Below are 23,770 nucleotides of genomic sequence, written 5' to 3'. Positions count from 1 at the left end.
TTCCTGTCCGGGTTGGGTTTGTGCCGTGGGGGACATGTTCGTGAGCTATACTCGGCCTTGTCTCAGGGTAGTAAATTGGTGGTTGAAGATATCTGTCTAGTGGTGTGGGGGCTGTGCTTTGGCAAAGTGGGTGGGGTTATATCCTGCTTGGTTGGCCCTGTCCGGGGGTATCATCGGACGGGGCCACAGTGTCTCCCGACCCCTCCTGTCTCAGCGTCCAGTAATTATGCTGCAATAGTTTGTGTCGGGGGGCTAGGGTCAGTCTGTTATATCTGGAGTATTTCTACGGTCTTATCCGGTGTACTGTGAATTTAAGTATGCTCCCTCTAATTCTCTCTTTCTCTCTCTCTTCTTTCGGAGAACCTGAGCCCTAGAACCATGCCTCAGGACTACCTGGCCTGATGACTCCTTGCTGTCCCCAGTCCACCTGGTCGTGCTGCTGCCTGCGGCTATGGAACCCTGACCTGTTCACCGGACGTGCTACCTTGTCTCGGACCTGCTGTTTTCGACTCTCTCTCTGTCTATCTACCGCACCTCCTGCCTCTACCTGTGAATGATCGGCTATGAAAAGCCAACTGACATTTACTCCTGAGGTGCTGACCTGTTGCACCCTCTACAACCACTGTAATTATTATTATTTAACCCTGAAGGTCATCTATGAACGTTTGAACATCTTGGCCATGTACTGTTATAATCGCCACCCGGGCACAGCCAGAAGAGGACTGGCCACCCCTCAGAGCCTGGTTCCTCTCTAGGTTTCTTCCTAGGTTCCTGCCTTTCTAGGGAGTTTTTCCTAGCCACCATGCTTCTACATCTGCATTGCTTGCTGTTTGGGGTTTTAGGCTGTGTTTCTGTACAGCACTTTGTGACATCGGCTGATGTAAAAAGGGATTTATAAATACATTTGATTGATTGATTGACCACCTCTTCCAGGGCAATAGGAGACACCATATTTCTCTCAATACTCAGCCAGGGGATGGAAGAATCATGTCTAAGCCAATTTAGGATTGGATGAAATGCTAGTGCCTGGAAATACAATATAAAGTTTGGTATGGATAGTCCTCCTACATCTTTCCCCCTTTGAAAGTTAGTTCATTTTATCCGGGCTCGCCTACCTTACCATATACATTTTTAAACCGCCCTATGGATTTCATCCCAACAGCCAGAAGGGGGAGACAAGGGAAGCATAGAACTACAGAAATTCAGCCGTGGCAATATATTCATTTTGACAATAGATAATCGTCCGGTTAAAGCAACTGGGATATTTGTCCATCTGCTGAGGTCTAATTGAATTGATTTGAGATTTCTGACAAAGGGAAATTTCACAATTCCATCCTAACATCCACATATGTTAAAATGAGCATTTCCATGTTTTGTAGTAAAAAAAGATTGAGGAAGATACAAGTGTTAAAAGTGTTTCCAATGATATCATCGGTGTGCATCATTTACATTTACATTTAAGTCATTTAGCAGACGCTCTTATCCAGAGCGACTTACAAATTGGTGCATTCACCTTATGATATCCAGTGGAACAACCACTTTACAATAGTGCATCTAACTCTTTTAAGGGGGGGGGGGGTTAGAGGGATTACTTTATCCTATCCTAGGTATTCCTTAAAGAGGTGGGGTTTCAGGTGTCTCCGGAATAACCAATTATGGGTAGGTATTACTTACTAATTGTCTATTAATTTGTTGATAATTTCATTGGAACACTTAATGTATCTTCATCTATCTTTTTTTTCTACAAAACATGGACATGCACAATTTTCACATATGGTGATTTTGGGATGGTGCTGGAGATTACAAATATGGAATTTCCCTTTAAAGTTTCTGGCAATGGTTTTATCTAAGGAAGGAAATAAAATGGGATATGATTGGGATTCCATAAGTAGAGATGCAGTAGATCAGATTTGGTTAGACTGATTTTATAACTTGAGTTAGAGCTGAAATGATCTATGATGTTTTGGAAGGGATTGAGAACATTGCCTAGCTAAAGTAAGATATCGTCGCCGTAAAATGAGATGACATGATCTGTAGAATTGAGAGATATTGGTCTAATTTCGTTGAGTCTAACTCGATGGATGGCCACATTTTGCTCTCTGTTTTATCAATAGTTTGTTTTGACTTTGAAAAGAGTCGCTACCTGGTCTGAAAAAAGTGTTTGTTGAGAACAATCTGTCGTTAACAACTTTTCCAATTCTGATATCTTCTTTAAAGCTTTATCTTGTGGCTCTTTTAGGAGATTCTGAAAGTTGTATCAGGCAGTGATAGGCATGATGATTAGATATGCTCATATGTTGAATTTCTATTTTCTAGATTAAAGAAAATAGAGCAGTACATAATAGTATGAAATCAATTCGGGAAGATGTTTTGTGCCTGTTTGAATAGCAAGTGTACTCTTTTGCTTTAGGGTTATAAGCTCGCCAGGCATCAATGAGGTTGTAATCACAGAGTATATGTTGGAGAGCCTTGGTTGCCTGTGGATTGTAGTTGGTCTTATTAGATTTGTCCTGCATGTCCAGAATGGCATTTATGTCTGTACAATAACCAGTTGGAATTCAGTTAATTATAACAATATGCTGTTCAAAGAATATAAAAACTTGAAAATGAATCATAGGAATTTGGAGCATACACATGAATAAAGGCCATTTTATTTTCATTATGGATACATTTAAGGAAAGTGATTACGCCTTCTTAGTCTTTGCATTTACCCAAGATGGTAATTTTGAATTTCTTATGTATCATTATGATTACACCTTTAGTTTTGTTTAGGGCTGATGAAAAAGCAGCCAGTTTGTACGAATGTTTTTCTGTTCCATGTGAGTCTTTTTGGAGCAGGTGTGTTTCTAGGAGCATTGCTATATCAACATGGTTTATTGTTAGGATATCAAGACAACGTTTAATTGGTGAGTTTAGGCCTTTCACATTCCAAGAGTCAATAGCTAGCGTTGTCATTGTAAAAAATAAAATAATATTAATGATGTAATTATTATCTTCAGTGTTAATAAGCCCATGGATATAAAACAAAAAGCTGGGCCTACAGGGAAACCCACCCATTGGTCATTCCCCACCCATTGGTCATTCCCCACCCATTGGTCATTCCCCACCCATTGGTCATTCCCCACCCATTGGTCATTCCCCACCCATTGGTCATTCCCCACCCATTTGTTGTTGTTGTTGTTGTTTGGGGGGGGGGGGGTGTTTTCTTGGTCTAAGAAAAACTCAAATATCCTCATTTTTTTTTATTATTTATGGTCTAAATTAGCTTAAACATAGGAAGAAAGAAAAAAACAAGCAAAAATAAATTGTGTGGAAGCCCCTTAGGGACTGGCCATCTTTCGTAAGCAGTTTAATCCATAGGGATGCAATGTGCTGTAGCCCCACAAGGAAGCAACCCCAGTCTGTATGGCACTTCAATATATTATCCATTGTTCATTAATTGGCGTGGAGTCATCAATGTCTAAATGTCCTGGAACATAGGCAATTGAATAATAATGACAAAGTCCAATGCTCAGCAATAATAATAATAGTGTTCCTTTTACCCAATAGCGAGGGTTTCCTCATCATTGTCCTATGGCAGCACCTAGATCTGTCAGCTCGTCACCTTGTGTGTTGGACTTGATGTGCTTATCGAAGAAGTCTTTAGCCTCCCTGGCAGTAGAAAATGTGTGTGTTGTATTCTGGAAGGTCAAGATATGTTTTGTCGGGTGGATGAAGCCGCATCTTAGGTTTAGCTTGCGTAGCTGGGATCTCACTTCTTTGTAGGTCTCCCTCTGTTTTAGCAGTTCAGCACTCTGTTTTAGCAGTTCAGCGGTCTGAGTAGATGCTGATCCACTTCCCCACATAGGTCAGACCCCTGGATTCCGCTGCAAGGCGAACAATTCACGGCTTGACTTCAAAGCTGTGGATCCGTACAATCATAGACAAGATCCATTCCTGAGAGGACCTGTGCGATGCCCAATGTTAATCAGTGGCATGGGACCCAGCCTCTCCTGCCCGGACAGTTCATAGAAAAGATTTCTCATGAAGGAAGTTGGGTTGCCCGCTTCAGTTTCAAGTCCTCTGACCCGCACATTGAATTCCATCTTCTCTTTTAGGAGTTTGATTATCCTTTCCAACCTAGTTTGCGCTGTTTCCAAGTCTGTCGCATTGGCTATCCTCTCCAGACTTTCCACTTTGGTTGAATAGGTATCCACTTCAGCAGTGATCACTACCAATGATTAATTTACCGGTTTTAATTGTGTCACGCCCTGACCATAGAGAGCCCTTGGATTCTCTATAGTGGTTTAGGTCAGAGTGTGACTAGGGGAGTGTTCTAGAATGTGTATTTCTATGTTGGTGGTTTTGTATGGTTCACAATTAGAGGCAGCTGGTAATCGTTGCCTCTAATTGGGGATTATATTTAGGAAGCCCGATCTCCCACCTGCTTTGTGGGATATTGTTTGTGTTAGTGTGTTTGGGCACTACGACTTCACGTTCTTTGTAAGTTTTGTTGTTTTGTTTCACTTTGTATTAAAAAGATGTGGAACTCAATGCACGCTGCGGCTTGGTCCACTCATTTTGAAGAACGTGACAGAATATCCCACCAAACCAGGACCAAGCAGCGTGCCCAAAGGGGAAAGGAGTTTTGGACATGGGAAGAAGTGATGGGTGGATGCAAAACCCTTCCTTGGCTGCAGACGGAAGGTAATAATCGAGGACAGCGACGACGCCAGGGTTCACGGCCACAGAAAACCCAAGGACAACCCCAAGATTTTTTTGGGGGGGGCACAAGGGGTGGCCGGTCGAGCCGAGGCAAGAGCCAGAGACCGTCAGGGAGGCAATGGAGAAGTTGAGAGAGGAGAGAGATGTTGTGCAAGTGTGTTCTGCTCAACATTCGACCAGAGGATCCGGTTAGCAGTCTGGTGAAACCTGTGCCGGCTCCACACATCTGGACTCCAGTGCGCCTCCCCAGTCCGGTACGTCCTGTGCCTCCTCGCCGCACTCGCCCTGAAGTGCGTGTCACCAATCCGGTGCCACCTGTACCGGCTCCACGCACTAGGCATCCAGTGCAGGGCTCCGGGCAGCCGAGCGGAAATGGAGGAAAACTCGCCTCCCTGCGGACCTGGCATCCTTTCACTCCCTCCTCTCTACATTTTCCTCTTCTGTCTCTGCTGCTAAAGCCACTTTCTACCACTCTAAATTCCAAGCATCTGCCTCTAACCCTAGGAAGCTCTTTGCCACCTTCTCCTCCCTCCTGAATCCTCCTCCCCCTCCCCCCCCCTCCTCCCTCTCTGCAGATGACTTCGTCAACCATTTTGAAAAGAAGGTCGACGACATCCGATCCTCGTTTGCTAAGTCAAACGACACCGCTGGTTCTGCTCACACTGCCCTACCCTGTGCTCTGACCTCTTTCTCCCCTCTCTCTCCAGATGAAATCTCGCGTCTTGTGACGGCCGGCCGCCCAACAACCTGCCCGCTTGACCCTATCCCCTCCTCTCTTCTCCAGACCATTTCCGGAGACCTTCTCCCTTACCTCACCTCGCTCATCAACTCATCCCTGACCGCTGGCTACGTCCCTTCCGTCTTCAAGAGAGCGAGAGTTGCACCCCTTCTGAAAAAACCTACACTCGATCCCTCCGATGTCAACAACTACAGACCAGTATCCCTTCTTTCTTTTCTCTCCAAAACTCTTGAACGTGCCGTCCTTGGCCAGCTCTCCCACTATCTCTCTCAGAATGACCTTCTTGATCCAAATCAGTCAGGTTTCAAGACTAGTCATTCAACTGAGACTGCTCTTCTCTGTATCACGGAGGCGCTCCGCACTGCTAAAGCTAACTCTCTCTCCTCTGCTCTCATCCTTCTAGACCTATCGGCTGCCTTCGATACTGTGAACCATCAGATCCTCCTCTCCACCCTCTCCGAGTTGGGCATCTCCGGCGCGGCCCACGCTTGGATTGCGTCCTACCTGACAGGTCGCTCCTACCAGGTGGCGTGGCGAGAATCTGTCTCCTCACCACGTGCTCTCACCACTGGTGTCCCCCAGGGCTCTGTTCTAGGCCCTCTCCTATTCTCGCTATACACCAAGTCACTTGGCTCTGTCATAACCTCACATGGTCTCTCCTATCATTGCTATGCAGACGACACACAACTAATCTTCTCCTTTCCCCCTTCTGATGACCAGGTGGCGAATCGCATCTCTGCATGTCTGGCAGACATATCAGTGTGGATGACGGATCACCACCTCAAGCTGAACCTCGGCAAGACGGAGCTGCTCTTCCTCCCGGGGAAGGACTGCCCGTTCCATGATCTCGCCATCACGGTTGACAACTCCATTGTGTCCTCCTCCCAGAGCGCTAAGAACCTTGGCGTGATCCTGGACAACACCCTGTCGTTCTCAACTAACATCAAGGCGGTGGCCCGTTCCTGTAGGTTCATGCTCTACAACATCCGCAGAGTACGACCCTGCCTCACACAGGAAGCGGCGCAGGTCCTAATCCAGGCACTTGTCATCTCCCGTCTGGATTACTGCAACTCGCTGTTGGCTGGGCTCCCTGCCTGTGCCATTAAACCCCTACAACTCATCCAGAACGCCGCAGCCCGTCTGGTGTTCAACCTTCTGAAGTTCTCTCACGTCACCCCGCTCCTCCGCTCTCTCCACTGGCTTCCAGTTGAAGCTCGCATCCGCTACAAGACCATGGTGCTTGCCTACGGAGCTGTGAGGGGAACGGCACCTCAGTACCTCCAGGCTCTGATCAGGCCCTACACCCAAACAAGGGCAACAAGGGCACTGCGTTACACCCAAACAAGGGCACTGCGTTCATCCACCTCTGGCCTGCTCGCCTCCCTACCACTGAGGAAGTACAGTTCCCGCTCAGCCCAGTCAAAACTGTTCGCTGCTCTGGCCCCCCAATGGTGGAACAAACTCCCTCACGACGCCAGGACAGCGGAGTCAATCACCACCTTCCGGAGACACCTGAAACCCCACCTCTTTAAGGAATACCTAGGATAGGATAAAGTAATCCTTCTCACCCCCCCCCCCCTTAAAAGATTTAGATGCACTATTGTAAAGTGGCTGTTCCACTGGATGTCATAAGGTGAATGCACCAATTTGTAAGTCGCTCTGGATAAGAGCGTCTGCTAAATGACTTAAATGTAAATGTAATGTAAATGTGCGCATTCATAGTCCAGAGCTTCCGGCGACGATCCCCGGTCCGGGAACCTCTGGCGACGGCCAACGGTCCGGGAACCTCCGGCGTCGGTCAACGGTCCGGGAACCTCCCGGCGACGGTCCCCGGTCCGGGAACCTCCGGCGACGGCCAACGGTCCGGGAACCTCCCGGCGACGGTCAACGGTCCGGGAACCTCCCGGCAAATCGTCCAGTCCAGCTCCAAGGCAGGAGCCTTCCTCTGCGCCGGTGCCCAGTCCAGGCACGGTGTCCAGTCCAGCTCCAAGGCCTTCCTCTACGCTGGTGCCCAGTCCAGGCACGGCGTCTAGTCCCGCTCCATGGCAGGAGCCTCCCTTTGCGCCCGTGCCCAGTCCAGGCACAGTGTCCAGTCCCGCTCCATGGCAGGAGCCTTCCTCTGCGCCGGTGCCCAGTCCAGGCACGGTGTCCAGTCCCGCTCCATGGCCAGAGCCTTCCTCGGCGCCGGTGCCCAGTCAAGGCGCAGTGTCCAACCCAGCTCCATGGCCAGAGCCTTCCTCGGCACCGGTGCCCAGTTCGGGCGTGGCGTTCAATCCAGCTCCATGGCCGGATCCGGGGTCGGGGCGGCACCGGAGCCGCCACCGACACTAGTCACCCCCCCTACCCTCCCCATTTGGTTTCAGGTTTTGCGGCTGGAGTCCGCACCTTTGGGGGGGTACTGTCACGCCCTGACCATAGAGAGCCCTTGGATTCTCTATAGTGGTTTAGGTCAGGGTGTGACTAGGGGGGTGTTTTAGAATGTGTATTTCTATGTTGGTGGTTTTGTATGGTTCACAATTAGAGGCAGCTGGTAATCGTTGCCTCTAATTGGGGACCATATTTAGGAAGCCCGATCTCCCACCTGCTTTGTGGGATATTGTTTGTGTTAGTGTGTTTGGGCACTACAACTTCACGTTCTTTGTAAGTTTTGTTGTTCTGTTTCTAGTTTGACATTGTGTTAAAAAGATGTGGAACTCAATGCACGCTGCGCCTTGGTCCGCTCATTTTGAAGAACGTGACAAATTGTAAGTTGAGGGCAGAGGTAATCTCACAAACAATCTCTTGTATAGTAGCGGCCAGCTCTTTCTGTTGTCTGGTATTGAGAGACGCCATGTTCCCACAGCTGAATTGTGCACTGACAAATTCTAGCTCCTTGAGCATAGTACACCTGCTAGTTATTTCTTGTCACAATGTTTGGGTATTTTTGGTATTTTATTAGGATCCCCAATAGCTGTTGCAAAAGCCAAAGCTACTCTTCCTGGGGTCCACATGAAACATGACATAATACAGAACATTAATAGACAAGAACAGCTCAAGGACAGAACAAATACATTTAAAAACGGCACACATAGCCTACATATCAATATGTACACACAAAATATATAGGTCAAATAGCCTACATATCAATATGTACACACAAAATATATAGGTCAAATAGCCTACATATCAATATGTACACACAAAATATATAGGTCAAATAGCCTACATATCAATATGTACACACAAAATATATAGGTCAAATAGCCTACATATCAATATGTACACACAAAATATATAGGTCAAATAGCCTACATATCAATATGTACACACAAAATATATAGGTCAAATAGCCTACATATCAATATGTACACACAAAATATCTAGGTCAAATAGCCTACATATCAATATATATACACAAAATATATAGGTCAAATAGCCTACATATCAATATATACACAAAATATCTAGGTCAAATAGCCTACATATCAATATATACACACAAAATATCTAGGTCAAATAGCCTACATATCAATATATACACACAAAATATCTAGGTCAAATAGCCTACATATCAATATGTACACACAAAATATATAGGTCAAATAGCCTACATATCAATATGTACACACAAAATATATAGGTCAAATAGCCTACATATCAATATGTACACACAAAATATATAGGTCAAATAGCCTACATATCAATATGTACACACAAAATATATAGGTCAAATAGCCTACATATCAATATGTACACACAAAATATATAGGTCAAATAGCCTACATATCAATATGTACACACAAAATATATAGGTCAAATAGCCTACATATCAATATGTACACACAAAATATATAGGTCAAATAGCCTACATATCAATATATACACACAAAATATATAGGTCAAATAGCCTACATATCAATATGTACACACAAAATATATAGGTCAAATAGCCTACATATCAATATATACACACAAAATATATAGGTCAAATAGCCTACATATCAATATGTACACACAAAATATATAGGTCAAATAGCCTACATATCAATATGTACACACAAAATATATAGGTCAAATAGCCTACATATCAATATGTACACACAAAATATATAGGTCAAATAGCCTACATATCAATATGTACACACAAAATATCTAGGTCAAATAGCCTACATATCAATATATATACACAAAATATATAGGTCAAATAGCCTACATATCAATATATACACAAAATATCTAGGTCAAATAGCCTACATATCAATATATACACACAAAATATCTAGGTCAAATAGCCTACATATCAATATATATACACACAAAATATCTAGGTCAAATAGCCTACATATCAATATATACACACAAAATATCTAGGTCAAATAGGGGAGAGGTGTTGCTTTATCTGTTTTTTTAAACCAGGTTTGCTGTTCATTTGAGCAATATGAGATGGAAGTGAGTTCCATGCAATAATGGCTCTATATAATAATGTACACTTTGTTGAATTTGTTCTGGATTTGGGGACTGTGAAAAGACCCCTGGTGGCATGTCTGGTGGGGTAAGTGTGTGTGTCAGAGCTGTGCGTAAGTTGACTACGCAAACAACTTGGAATTTTCAACACATTAATGTTTCTTATAAGAAGAAGAAGTGATGCAGTCAGTCTCTCATCTGATTACAATGAAGAGCAAGATATGCCCCTCTGTTCTGGGCCAGCTGTAGCTTAACTAGGTCTTTCTTAGCAACACTTGACCAGATGGCTGGACAATAATCAAGATAAGACAAAACTAGGGCCTGCAGGACTTGTTTTGTGGAGTGTGGTGTCCAAACAAACAACATTTCGGTTTTGCGGACAGACCTCTCCCCATCTTTACAACTATTGAATCTATATGTTTTGACCATGACAGTTTACAATCTAAGGTAACACCAAGTAATTGAGTCTCCTCAACTTGTTCAACAACTGCACCATGCATTATCAGATTCAGCTGAGGTCTAGAGCGTAGGGAATGATTTGTACCAAATACAATGCTCTTAGTTTTAGAGATGTTCAAGACCAGCCCTCTACTTTTTTATTTATTTTTACCAATGACCTGCCACCGGCATTAAACAAAGCCTGTGTGTCCATGTATGCTGATGATTCAACCATATACGTGTCAGCAACCACAGCTAATGAAGTCACTGAAACCCTTAACAAAGAGCTGCAGTCTGTTTTGGAATGGGTGGCCAGTAATGAACTAGAACTGCCCTGCGGTACACCACACTCTACATGTTTGACATTAGAGAAGCTTCCATTAAATAACACCCTTTGAGTTCTATTAGATAGATGGCTCTGAAAACACAATATGGCAGAAGTTGAAAAGGCATTAAACAGTGCTAGCCTCCCTACACTGGCTTCCTGTTAAGGCAAGGGCTGATTTCAAGGTTGTACTGCTAACCTACAAAGCATTACATGGGCTTGCTCCTACCTATCTTTCCGATTTGGTCCTGCCGTACATACCTACACGTACGCTACGGTCACAAGACGCAGGCCTCCTAATTGTCCCTAGAATTTCTAAGCAAACAGCTGGAGGCAGGGCTTTCTCCTATAGAGCTCCATTTTTATGGAATGGTCTGCCTACCCATGTGAGAGACGCAGACTCGGTCTCAACTTTTAAGTCTTTACTGAAGACTCATCTCTTCAGTGGGTCATATGATTGAGTGTAGTCTGGCCCAGGAGTGTGAAGGTGAACGGAAAGGCTCTGGAGCAACGAACTGCCCTTGCTGTCTCTGCCTGGCCGGTTCCCCTCTCTCCACTGGGATTCTCTGCCTCTAACCCTATTACAGGGGCTGAGTCACTGGCTTACTGGTGCTCTTTCATGCCGTCCCTAGGAGGGGTGCGTCACTTGAGTGGGTTGAGTCACTGACGTGGTCTTCCTGTCTGGGTTGGCGCCCCCCCTTGGGTTGTGCCGTGGCGGAGATCTTTGTGGGCTATACTCGGCCTTGTCTCAGGATGGTAAGTTGGTGGTTGAAGATATCCCTCTAGTGATGTGGGGGCTGTGCTTTGGCAAAGTGGGTGGGGTTATATCCTGCCTGTTTGGCCCTGTCCGGGGGTTATCATCGGATGGGGCCACAGTGTCTCCTGACCTCTCCTATCTCAGCCTCCAGTATTTATGCTGCAGTAGTTTATGTGTCGGGGGGCTAGGGTCAGTTTGTTATATCTGGAGTACTTCTCCTGTCTTATCCGGTGTCCTGTGTGAATATAAGTATGCTCACTCTAATTCTCTCTCTCTCTTTTTCTTTCTCTCTCTCGGAGGACCTGAGCGCTAGGACCATGCCTCAGGACTACCTGGCTTGATGACTCCTTGCTGTCCCCAGTCCACCTGGTCGTGCTGCTGCTCCAGTTTCAACTGTTCTGCCTGCGGCTATGGAACCCTGACCTGTTCACCGGACATGCTACCTGTCCCAGACCTGCTGTTTTCAACTCTCTAGAGACAGCAGGAGCGGTAGAGATACTCTTAATGATCGGCTATGAAAGCCAACTGACATTTACTCCTGAGGTGCTGACTTGCTGCACCCTCGACAACTACTGTGATTATTATTATTTGACCATTTATGAACATTTTAACATCTTGGCCATGTTCTGTTATAATCTCCACCCGGCACAGCCAGAAGAGGACTGGCCACCCCTCATAGCCTGGTTCCACCCCTCATAGCCTGGTTTTGGCCTTTCTAGGGAGTTTTTCCTAGCCACCGTGCTTCTACACCTGCATTGCTTGCTGTTTGGGGTTTTAGGCTGGGTTTCTGTACAGCACTTTGAGATATCAGCTGATGTAAGAAGGGCTATATAAATAAATTTGATTTGATTTGAAACATAACAGGTCATGGTCAATAATATCAAAGTCTGCACTGAAATCTAACAGTACAGCACACAAAATCTTCTTATTATCAATTAATTTCAACCAATCATCAGTCATTTGTGTCAGTGTTGAGTGCCCTTCTCTATAAGCATGCTGAAAGTCTGTTGTCAATTTGTTTAGAGAGAAATAGAATGTTATTTGGTCCATAACATTTTTTCCCAAAAGTTTGCTAAGAGCTGGCAGCAAGCTGATTGGTCTGCTGTTAGAACCAGGAAAGGCCGCTTTATCACTCTTGGGTAGCGGAATGACATTGGCTTCCCTCCAGGCCTGAGGACAAACCTTCCTCTAGACTCAGATTAAAGATATGACATATAGGAGTGGCCATAGAGTCAGCTACCATCCTCAGTAGCCTTCCATCTAAATTGTCAATGCCAGGAGGTTTGTCATTATTGATCGATAACAATAATTTCCCCACCTGTCCCACGCTAACTTTACAGAATTCAAACTTACAATGCTTTTCATTCAGTTGGTTTTTGTATTCATGAATACGATGGCTCACTGTTTGTTGTTGGCATTTCCTGCTTAAGTTTGCCCACTGTGCCAATTTAAGTAATCATTATAATAATGTGCAACATCAATTGGTTTTGTGATGAATAATTGGTTTTGTAATCTGATTCAATGAAAGATGGAGTTGAATTTCCATCATTCTTTATATCATTGATCTTGGCTTCATAATACAGTTTCTTCTTATTTTTGTCAAGTTTAGTCACACAATTTCTCAATTTGCAGTAAGTAAGCCAGTCAGATGTGCAGCCAGACTTACTAGCCACTCCTTTTGCCCCATCTCTTTCAGCCATACAGTTGTTCAATTCCTCATCAACCCATGGAGCCATAACAGTTCTAATGAATGTCTCACACCTTAATAGGATGTTTAATATTGACAAGTGTTTGGAAATAAGTCTGTTAATTCATAGTGATTTGGAAAAGAGGAACATATTATGACAGAATGAATCAAATAAAGTAAAATGACAGAGGAAGGTATATTGCTGCTGAGCCCATGAAAGACTCAATGTAATACACTATGACAGGGATACGTCAGTTGGTAGCACCTGACATACCAGCATCACTGGAGAAAAGCAAAATATCAGAGAGAAATTAACAGCCATTTGGCATTCTAGATATCATTGTCTTTAGTAATGGACTTGGGTGTCAACCAATTAATGATTTTTTTTCCATAGCATAAGCTCACAGTATGGGCTTGTTTTAACCGTCGGACTGACTCTGGGTCAGTAGTAATAGTGTAGCCCTGATAATATTACCATATTTAGTGTTAAACCTGACTTCTGGTCAGTGCTTAAAGCTCACCTGGTGTTGAGGGGCTGGATGTGGATAGTGCTGAGCTCCTGTAGGTTATGATGAGGGTGTGTGTGTGAGAGGGCGCACGTGGGAATACTGGAGTTGGGTAAAGGGGCGTGGTTCCTCTTGGTGTGGCGGGTACAGCAGGTGCCCGTCATGCCTTCTTGGCTGGAGAGGGAGGGGCTTTGAGACGGGTAGCTCTGGAGTGCCCCCTCCAGGTAGCTCTGCTCATAACACAGCTCATCTGCAAACTCATGATTCTACAGAGAGGAAGAGAGAGGGGAAGAGAGGGGGAAGGGCGAGAGAGAGAGAGAGAGAGAGAGGATGAAAGAGAACAGGAGGGACATCTGAAAAACACATTTATCTCAAATTCATGTCTGTTGGGAGTCTGATTTTAATATTATTTTACATTTGATAAAAAAACAAATATATTTAACATTGAGTTTTTTCTTGTTTGATGTGCTTGTCACCTTGTGTGTGTGTGTGTGTGTGTGTGTGTGTGTGTGTGTGTGTGTGTGTGTGTGTACTCACTGTGGTTTTCTCCAGACAATGCAGCAGGTGGTGGTGTTGGCTCTCTAATAGAGACTGGTTCTTGCTCAGCTGCTGCTCCTCCTCAGTGGAACTCTGCAACACACACACACACACACACACACACACACACACACACACACACACACACACACACACACACACACACACACACACACACACACACACACACACACACACACACACACACACACACACACACACACACACACTGTGAGTGAAAATGCTCCACCGTGTTGCCAACAGATAGAGGGGTTTCTAGGTGTTGTGTGTGTCTGTTTGCTGTCTCTGTACCTGGTCTGAAAGGTTCATCTTGTAAGGAAGTTGCTTCAGGTCAAAGGTGAAAGAGGAGACAAAAAGACACACAGGTAGAGTTTTACTAGGTTTTCATTTCAGTATAATGAGCGCTCAGTGTGTGTGTGTGTGAAGGAGGGAGAGAGCGTGAGTGTAAATGTGGGAGTGGTTTGTTCTGTGTTTGTGGGGCACGACGCCCTCTTCTCTGAGTCAGATTGTCTGAGTGGGCTGCTGCTACCGACTATATCTCTGGGTTCTGGGCTGCTACTACTGACTATATCTCTGGGTTCTGGGCTGCTACTACTGACTATATCTCTGGGTTCTGGGCTGCTACTACTGGCTATATCTCTGGGTTCTGGGCTGCTACTGGCTATATCTCTGGGCTCTGTCTGGGCTGATGCTGCTGGCTATATCTCTGGGCTCTGTCTGGGCTGATGCTGCTGGCTATATCTCTGGACTCTGTCTGGGCTGATGCTGCTGGCTATATCTCTGGACTCTGTCTGGGCTGATGCTGCTGGCTATATCTCTGGACTCTGTCTGGGCTGATGCTGCTGGCTATATCTCTGGACTCTGTCTGGGCTGCTACTACTGACTATATCTCTGGGCACTGTCTGGGCTGATGCTGCTGGCTATATCTCTGGGCTCTGTCTGGGCTGATGCTGCTGGCTATATCTCTGGGCTCTGTCTGGGCTGCTGCTACTGGCTATGTCTCTGGGCTCTGTCTGGGCTGATGCTGCTGGCTATATCTCTGGGCTCTGTCTGGGCTGCTGCTACTGGCTATATCTCTGGGCTCTGTCTGGGCTGATGCTGCTGGCTATGTCTCTGGGCTCTGTCTGGGCTGATGCTGCTGGCTATGTCTCTGGGCTCTGTCTGGGCTGATGCTACTGGCTATATCTCTGGGCTCTGTCTGGGCTGATGCTGCTGGCTATGTCTCTGGGCTCTGTCTGGGCTGATGCTACTGGCTATAGCTATGGGCTCTGTCTGGGCTGATGCTGCTGGCTATGTCTCTGGGCTCAGTCTGGGCTGATGCTACTGGCTATAGCTATGAGCTCTGTCTGGGCTGATGCTGCTGGCTATGTCTCTGGGCTCTGTCTGGGCTGATGCTACTGGCTATGTCTCTGGGCTCTGTCTGGGCTGATGCTACTGGCTATATCTCTGGGCTCTGTCTGGGCTGATGCTGCTGGCTATGTCTCTGGGCTCTGTCTGGGCTGATGCTACTGGCTATAGCTATGGGCTCTGTCTGGGCTGATGCTGCTGGCTATGTCTCTGGGCTCTGTCTGGGCTGATGCTACTGGCTATAGCTATGGGCTCTGTCTGGGCTGATGCTACTGGCTATAGCTATGAGCTCTGTCTGGGCTGATGCTGCTGGCTATGTCTCTGGGCTCTGTCTGGGCTGATGCTACTGGCTATAGCTATGGGCTCTGTCTGGGCTGATGCTGCTGGCTATGTCTCTGGGCTCTGTCTGGGCTGATGCTACTGGCTATAGCTATGGGCTCTGTCTGGGCTGATGCTACTGGCTATAGCTATGGGCTCTGTCTGGGCTGATGCTACTGGCTATAGCTATGGGCTCTGTCTGGGCTGATGCTACTGGCTATAGCTATGGGCTGAGGGAGCAGGAGCAACAGCCTAGAGGGCCAGACGGCTGGGTGTTTGGCTCAAAAGTTGATTAATGTTGATTACAATGTTCATTAATTTATGTCAACTACATAAATAAATTAGTACGTAGAATGTTTGGTCTGTAGTATGCCTCAGGCTAGATATAGAGGGGCAGTAGGCCTCTAAAACTCACTATTTACTAGATTGCAGTGTGATGTCAGTCAGAGAAAATGGGGGAAGCTCTTTCCTCCAGATACGTATAACAGGTGTGAAATGGCTAGGTGGTTAGCACCGGCCTAGTAGCGGTTCAATCGTTGCCGTCACTCGCTCTGAGACCTTGAAATAGTTGTTTCCCTTGCCCTGCAAGGGCCAAGGCTTTTGTGGAGCGATAGGTAATGATGATTCGCGGGTGTTGGTTGATGTGTTCATAGGGTCCCTGGTTCAAACCCAGCTTGGGGCAAGGAGAGGGCCAGAAGCAACACTGTTACGTATGCAAACTGTAAACTTTCACTGGGTTGCATCAGTCAGGGCTGACAGGACAGCACACTGCAATCCCTGACAAACCCCTTTGTTTGGCTTGTTAAAATGTATAAACATCACACCACCTAAAATCTACCTTTACTATTTTTCATTGCTGAAAACAATACAGGCTTTAATCATTTTAACGTTTAGTTTCCCAACCTGGACTCACTGGTAAACAATACAGGCTTTAATAATTTTAACGTTTAGTTTCCCAACCTGGACACACTGGTAAACAATACAGGCTTGAATCATTTTAACATTTAGTTTCCCAACCTGGACTCACTGGTAAACAATACAGGCTTGAATCATTTTAACGTTTAGTTTCCCAACCTGGACTCACTGGTAGATGCAATATAGTACATGTAAATCCGGGACACTCCATTTTGCATGATATGTTACATTTCAGAAAGTATTCACACCCCTTGACTTTTTCCACATTTTTGTTGTGTTCCAGCCTGAATTTAAAATGTATTAAATGTAGATGTTGAGTCACTGGCCTACACAACACCCCATAATGTCCAAGTGGAATTATGTTTTTTTTAGAAGAAAAAAAAAGATAAAAAAGCTGAAATGTATTGAGACAATAAGTATTCAGCCCCTTTGTTATGGCAAGCCTAAATGAGTTCAGGAGTAAAAATGTGCTTAACAAGTCACATAAAAGGTTGCATGGACTCACTCTGTGTGCAATTATAGTGATTAACGTGATTTTTTAATGACTAACTCATCTCTGTACCCTACACATACAATTAATTATCTGTAAGGTCCCTCAGACGAGCAGTGCATTTCAAACAAAGACCAGGGAGGTTTTCCAATGCCTTACAAGGAAGGGGACCTATTGGTAGACATTGAATACTGCTTTGAGCATGGTGACATTATTAATGACACTTTGGATGGTGTATCAATACATCCATTTACTACACGATACAGGCGTCCTTCCTAACTCAGTTGCCGGAGAGGAAGGACACTGCTGAGGGACTTCACCATGAGGCCATTGGTGATAGCAGAAAACTGAGGATGGATCAACAACATTGTAGTAACTCCACAATACTAACCTAAATGAGAGTGAAAAGAAGGAATCCTGTACAGAATACAAATATTCCAAAACATGCATCCTGTTTGCAATAAGGCACTAAAGTAAAACTGCAAAAAATGTGGCAAAGAAATGAACTTCATGTCCTGAATACAAAGCGTTATGTTTGGGGCAAACACATCACTGAGTACCACTTTTCAAGCATGGTGGTGGCTGCATCATGTTATGGGTATGCTTGTCATCAGCAAGGACTAGGGAGTTTTTTTTATAAAAAGAAATGCAATAGAACTAAGCACAGGAAAAACCCTAAAGGAAACCCTTGTTCAGTTTGCTTTCCAACAGACACTGGGAGAAAAATTCACCTTTCAGCAGGAAAATAACCTAAAACATAAGGCCAAATATACACTGGAGTTGCTTACCAAGATGACATTGAATGTTCCGGAGTGGCCTAGTTACAGTTTTGATGTAAATCGGTCTGAAAATCTATGGCAAGACCAGAAAATGGTTGTCGAGCAATGGTCAACAACCAATTTGACAGAGATTGAAGAATTAAAAAAATTATAATATGCAAATGTTTCACAATCCAGGTGTTGAAAGCTCTTAGAGATTTACCCAGAAAGACTCACAGCTGTAATCACTGCCAAATGTGATTCTAACATGTATTGACTCAGGGGTGTGAATAACTCTATAAATGAGATATTTCTGTATTTCATTTTCAATAAATTTGCTAAAATTACTAAAAACATGTTTTCACTTTGTCATTATAGGCTATTGTGTGTAGATGGGTGAGCAAAAAATGTATTCAATCCATATTTGAATTCAGGCTGTAACACAACAAAATGTGGAATAAGTCAAAGGGTATGACTACTTTCTGAATGCACTGTATGTATAAATTTACGGATGTAAATGTATGATCTGTTACGAATTACAATTCATACAAATTGTTACGAATTGCAATTCTTATAATATGTTACGAATATTGCAAAACGTATGATATGTTACGAATATTGCAAAACGTATGATACAGTGGGGCAAAAAAGTATTTAGTCAGCCACCAATTGTGCAAGTTCTCCCACTTAAAAAGATGAGAGAGGCCTGTAATTTTCATCATAGGTACATTTCAACTATGACAGACAAAATGAGAAAAAAAATCCAGAAAATCACATTGTAGGATTTTTAATGAATTTATTTGCAAATTATGGTGGAAAATAAGTATTTGGTCACCTACAAACAAGAAAGATTTCTGGCTCTCACAGACCTGTAACTTCTTCTTTAAGAGGCTCCTCTGTCCTCCACTCGTTACCTGTATTAATGGCACCTGTTTGAACTTGTTATCAGTATAAAAGACACCTGTCCACAACCTCAAACAGTCACACTCCAAACTCCACTATGGCGAAGACCAAAGAGCTGTCAAAGGACACCAGAAACAAAATTGTAGACCTGCACCAGGCTGGGAAGACTGAATCTGCAATAGGTAAGCAGCTTGGTTTGAAGAAATCAACTGTGGGAGCAATTATTAGGAAATGGAAGACATACAAGACCACTGATAATCTCCCTCGATCTGGGGCTCCACGCAAGATCTCACCCCGTGGGGTCAAAATGATCACAAGAACGGTGAGCAAAAATCCCAGAACCACACGGGGGGACCTAGTGAATGACCTGCAGAGAGCTGGGACCAAAGTAACAAAGCCTACCATCAGTAACACACTACGCCGCCAGGGACTCAAATCCTGCAGTGCCAGACGTGTCCCCCTGCTTAAGCCAGTACATGTCCAGGCCCGTCTGAAGTTTGCTAGAGAGCATTTGGATGATCCAGAAGAAGATTGGGAGAATGTCATATGGTCAGATGAAATCAAAATAGAACTTTTTGGTAAAAACTCAACTCGTCATGTTTGGAGGACAAAGAATGCTGAGTTGCATCCAAAGAACACCATACCTACTGTGAAGCATGGGGGTGGAAACATCATGACTTGGGGCTGTTTTTCTGCAAAGGGACCAGGACGACTGATCCGTGTAAAGGACAGAATGAATGGGGCCATGTATCGTGAGATTTTGAGTGAAAACCTCCTTCCATCAGCAAGGGCATTGAAGATGAAACGTGGCTGGGTCTTTCAGCATGACAATGATCCCAAACACACCGCCCGGGCAACGAAGGAGTGGCTTCGTAAGAAGCATTTCAAGGTCCTGGAGTGGCCTAGCCAGTCTCCAGATCTCAACCCCATAGAAAATCTTTGGAGGGAGTTGAAAGTCCGTGTTGCCCAGCAACAGCCCCAAAACATCATTGCTCTAGAGGAGGAATGGGCCAAAATACCAGCAACAGTGTGTGAAAACCTTGTGAAGACTTACAGAAAACGTTTGACCTCTGTCATTGCGAACAAAGGGTATATAACAAAGTATTGAGATAAACTTTTGTTATTGACCAAATACTTATTTTCCACCATAATTTGCAAATAAATTAATAAAAAATCCTACAATGTGATTTTCTGGATTTTTTTTCTCATTTTGTCTGTCATAGTTGAAGTGTACCTATGATGAAAATTACAGGCCTCTCTCATCTTTTTAAGTGGGAGAACTTGCACAATTGGTGGCTGACTAAATACTTTTTTGCCCCACTGTATGTTACGAATTCCAATTTGTTGGCGCTGACCTTAGATGGCGGCTACGTGGCTAACGCTAACGTTAGCTAGGCTAGGGGTTAGGGGTTAAGGTTAGGGTTAGAAGTTAGGTTAAAGCAGGGCTCTCCAACCCTGTTCCTGGAGAGCTACCCTCCTGCAGATTTTCGCACCAATCCCAGTTGTAACTAACCTGATTCATCTTATCAACCAGCTAATTATTAGAATCAGGTGTGCTTTATACACCCACCCATCCTCCCCGAATAACCATCCTACTTTTGTTTTTGCCTTAAGTAATCTTCTGTGTTATTTAACCATACCAAACATAACATATCATACTATTTTGAGTGTCCCGGATTTACATGTACCATGTTACGTCTAGTCTATGAGACCGGGCTGAGTTTCCACCATGTTTACTGTGTGTTGTTATGTAGTTCCCCCCTCCCCTGTGTATGTGAGTAGTGCTGCAGCACATTTTGTTATGTGCTGTGGGGAAGAGTTCACCTCCTAAACAGTGCTGAGCTACAGTACACAGACACAGCTGCGTCTCCAGGCTATTTCTGGTCCTGTCCTACTCATTCCTAAAGACTAAAGCCAAAGACTCAGCAGGATGTGTGAGGCACGGGAGGTCAGTGGCACCTTAATTGGGGAGGACGGGCTCGTGGTAATGGCTGGAGCGGAATTGGTGGAATGGTATCTAATACATTAAACACATGGTTTTGATGCCATTCCATTTGCTCAGTTCCAGCCATTCTTATGAGCCGTCCTCCCCTCAGCAGCCTCCACCGGTGTGAGGGCTGCTGTGAATCACCCAGGTGGCTGGTCCATTAGCTACACTACAGGCAGGTAGGTAACCAGGTGATGCTGCATAATACATGGACACAATTGACTCATCTTCTGTGTGGTGCAGATGTATCGAAGGTCAGCTGCCTTATCCCTGTGACGTCAGCGAGATCATTTTGCTTGGAACCTCTAAAACATAAAAGCTCAGCTTTTAGTTTTTATAGTTTAGTCATGCTAACAGTTGTTTCATAGTGCGTGGGAGAGGTGGTGGAGGCACAGTCAAATCTCAGTACAATTCATGGGTGTATAGAAGGACAAGCTATACATTCAGAGACAGCTAACGTGTCTTTGTGTTTTGGTGTGTCTCAGCCCAGAGGAGAGGAGAGGAGGAACCCGAGTTGTGTTTACATGTCTGCTAGTGCCTGCAGCCTGGATCCCAGCTGAGCACCAAGATGTTCACATTAACACTACAGCATATTTAACAGGACTGCATTTAGCTGTTCTCAGAAGCCAGGCCTAGTCTTCCAGGAACCCAGGAGGAGAGGGAGAAGAATCACAAGGACCCTGTTTGAATAAAGACTTCTCTATCCTTTCTGCCTTGAGGAAATAACCGATGAGGTTGGATTGGTGAATGTAGTAACCTTGTTTTGATCTATCCCATTACTTATGAGTCAATGATTACCTCAAGGAGACGGAAGAAGGATGCAATCTATAAAGTGTTCGTGCTTCTACACCTGCATTGCTTGCTGTTTGGGGTTTCAGGCTGGGTTTCTGTACAGCACTTTGATATATCAGCTGATGTAAGGGCTTTATAAATATATTTGATTTGATTGAATGAAGTGCAGTCAAAGTGTGATTATGTGATCTGGTACTTAAGAGTCTATCCCACGGGGGGAAGTGTCACTCCGATGTATAAACACTTTCAGGGCAAACATACAGAATTCTACTGTTGTGACTGGGCTGGGTTTTAGAGAGTGTGAGTTAAAGGGGTCGTGCGGTGTGAGTATTTGAGTTCTTTGAGTCCAGAAGTGTTGTGGAGGGGGATGGGCTCCTAACGACAAAATCAGACTAGTACAGTCAATGGTGGTTGTATTGAGTGTTCTCTTACCGTGAGCTCCAAGGCTTCGCTGAAGAGGCCATTCCGTTTGCTGTGGAGGAAGGCATTAGAGCTTCCTGTCTTGGATATTCGTATCCTGGCCAGACGTGCTTTCTGGAAGACAGAGAAACCATGGAAACCAAAGATCAGTCCCCTCACACCACCAACCAGGTTAAATCCAAATGGCTATGCACAGCGCAAACGTTTGATGCAAACCTGATATCAATGCATACAAAAGCACATATTAGGAGGGTAATGTCTTTTCAATGTTTAATATTGCAGTCTGTGATTCTTGTGTAATAGACTTGCTGAATTGCGCCTTGAAATGCATTGCTTTTGTTTATGTAGAATAAATCAATGAAATGTCCACTGCCTTAAAGTGTTACGACTACAACCCTAACCAACAGTGTGTATGTCTGTCTGCATATGTCTCTTCTCATCTACAGGAAACACAGTATGAGGAGGGTTGGTGTGCAGCGACCTCTCTCTCTTTCTCTCTCTGTCTCTCTGTCTCTCTCTCTCTCTCTCTCTCTCTCTCTCTCTCTCTCTCTCTCTCTCTCTCTCTCTCTCTCTCTCTCTCTCTCTCTCTCTCTCTCCTGTCAAGGACAGAGACAGAGAGACAAAAGAAGGAGCAAAAGAAGGCAATGTGATTTCTCAATGCGTCAATAACAAACAATACACAATGTCTGCTTGCAAAAGGTCTGGCAAGAGTTTCAGCTCAGACAAGCTGGCCAGCATTCTCAATCTTGTTTATGCTCCCAGAGACAGGTATTAAGCAGAGGTGTTCTTGCACACACACACGCCTCCTCCTCTCCATGCTGTTCTCTCTGTTCTCTCTGCACTCCATCCTCTCACTTTTATAATAGTTTTTTCCTCTCAATCTTTTGTCTCACTCTCTTTTTTTCTTTCTCTCCTTATCTGTTACTGTACCTCTCTCCTGGCCTCTCTGCCCCTCCCTCTCGCATGCTCCTTTGTGCCAGCTTAGACATCCCAGAGGTCTCTAGGATGACCCTCTTCCTCGTCTCGCTCTGAGCTCAGCCAATGAGATCGGCTCTCTGGGGTCACCAGGCAAACACTTCCAGCCAACGTGGAAATGGTTACTGGGGGTAATGGAGGAGGTGTGAAAACATACCCTGCTAGAATGTATCCACTTTTATTGAGAGTGAGCAGGGATGGGGGGGAGAGAGAGTATTTAGGGCCACTGGAACCCAGAACCTGTGTCTCTGGTTCAAATTTGCTCTCAGACAGTGCAGAGAGGCAGGACAGATTTTGAGGATGGATTTCTGCTGAAGCATCATTGCAAGCCATCATTGCTGGCTTTTATTAATTCATTCATTCATGTATTTATTACACACAAGGAACATGAACACAAAGCTAGAGCATCGACAGCTCATAATAATGGTTGGTATAAAAAAAAAACTGGTGTTTGATTCCATTCCATGTATTCCGCTTCAGCCATTACTATTAGCCCGTCCTCCCCAATTAAGGTGGCACCGGCCACCTTTGGTAGACTGCAATACTTCCAATGAATAGCCTACAGCTCAGAGAAACTTAACTTCAAGAGAAACTAAACTTCCAAGTTAAGTTTTAAACTCCTCAGCACAACACCTGGTGAGGAGAACTTAAAAAGCTACTATGACGAATATTAAAAGCAGAAAGAGAGAGTGGTACTGTATTTGGATT

At 44.7% G+C, this 23,770-nt stretch overlaps 1 protein-coding gene across 2 annotated transcripts in view; it reads right to left on the bottom strand.

Annotated features, from left to right (window-relative positions):
• kcnd3 (potassium voltage-gated channel, Shal-related subfamily, member 3) overlaps positions 1-23,770 on the bottom strand; it is a 319,705-nt gene that overhangs the window by 9,822 nt on the left and 286,113 nt on the right. The window contains exons 4-7 of one of the 2 annotated variants that reach the window (XM_071348979.1): positions 22,100-22,201; positions 14,449-14,481; positions 14,137-14,229; positions 13,615-13,865 (exon numbers count right to left, since the gene is read on the bottom strand). In XM_071348979.1, coding sequence (XP_071205080.1) covers positions 13,615-13,865; positions 14,137-14,229; positions 14,449-14,481; positions 22,100-22,201 — 479 coding nt within the window. The remainder of the gene's footprint in view (positions 1-13,614; positions 13,866-14,136; positions 14,230-14,448; positions 14,482-22,099; positions 22,202-23,770) is intronic. The other variant, XM_071348980.1, reaches the window with a different exon arrangement.

This window comes from Salvelinus alpinus, chromosome 17 (genome assembly GCF_045679555.1).
Source record: "Salvelinus alpinus chromosome 17, SLU_Salpinus.1, whole genome shotgun sequence".
In the NCBI taxonomy this organism is placed as follows: domain Eukaryota; kingdom Metazoa; phylum Chordata; class Actinopteri; order Salmoniformes; family Salmonidae; genus Salvelinus; species Salvelinus alpinus.
The sequence above is the reverse complement of the archived record's forward strand: the minus strand, read 5'-3'. Positions and strand labels throughout refer to the sequence as shown.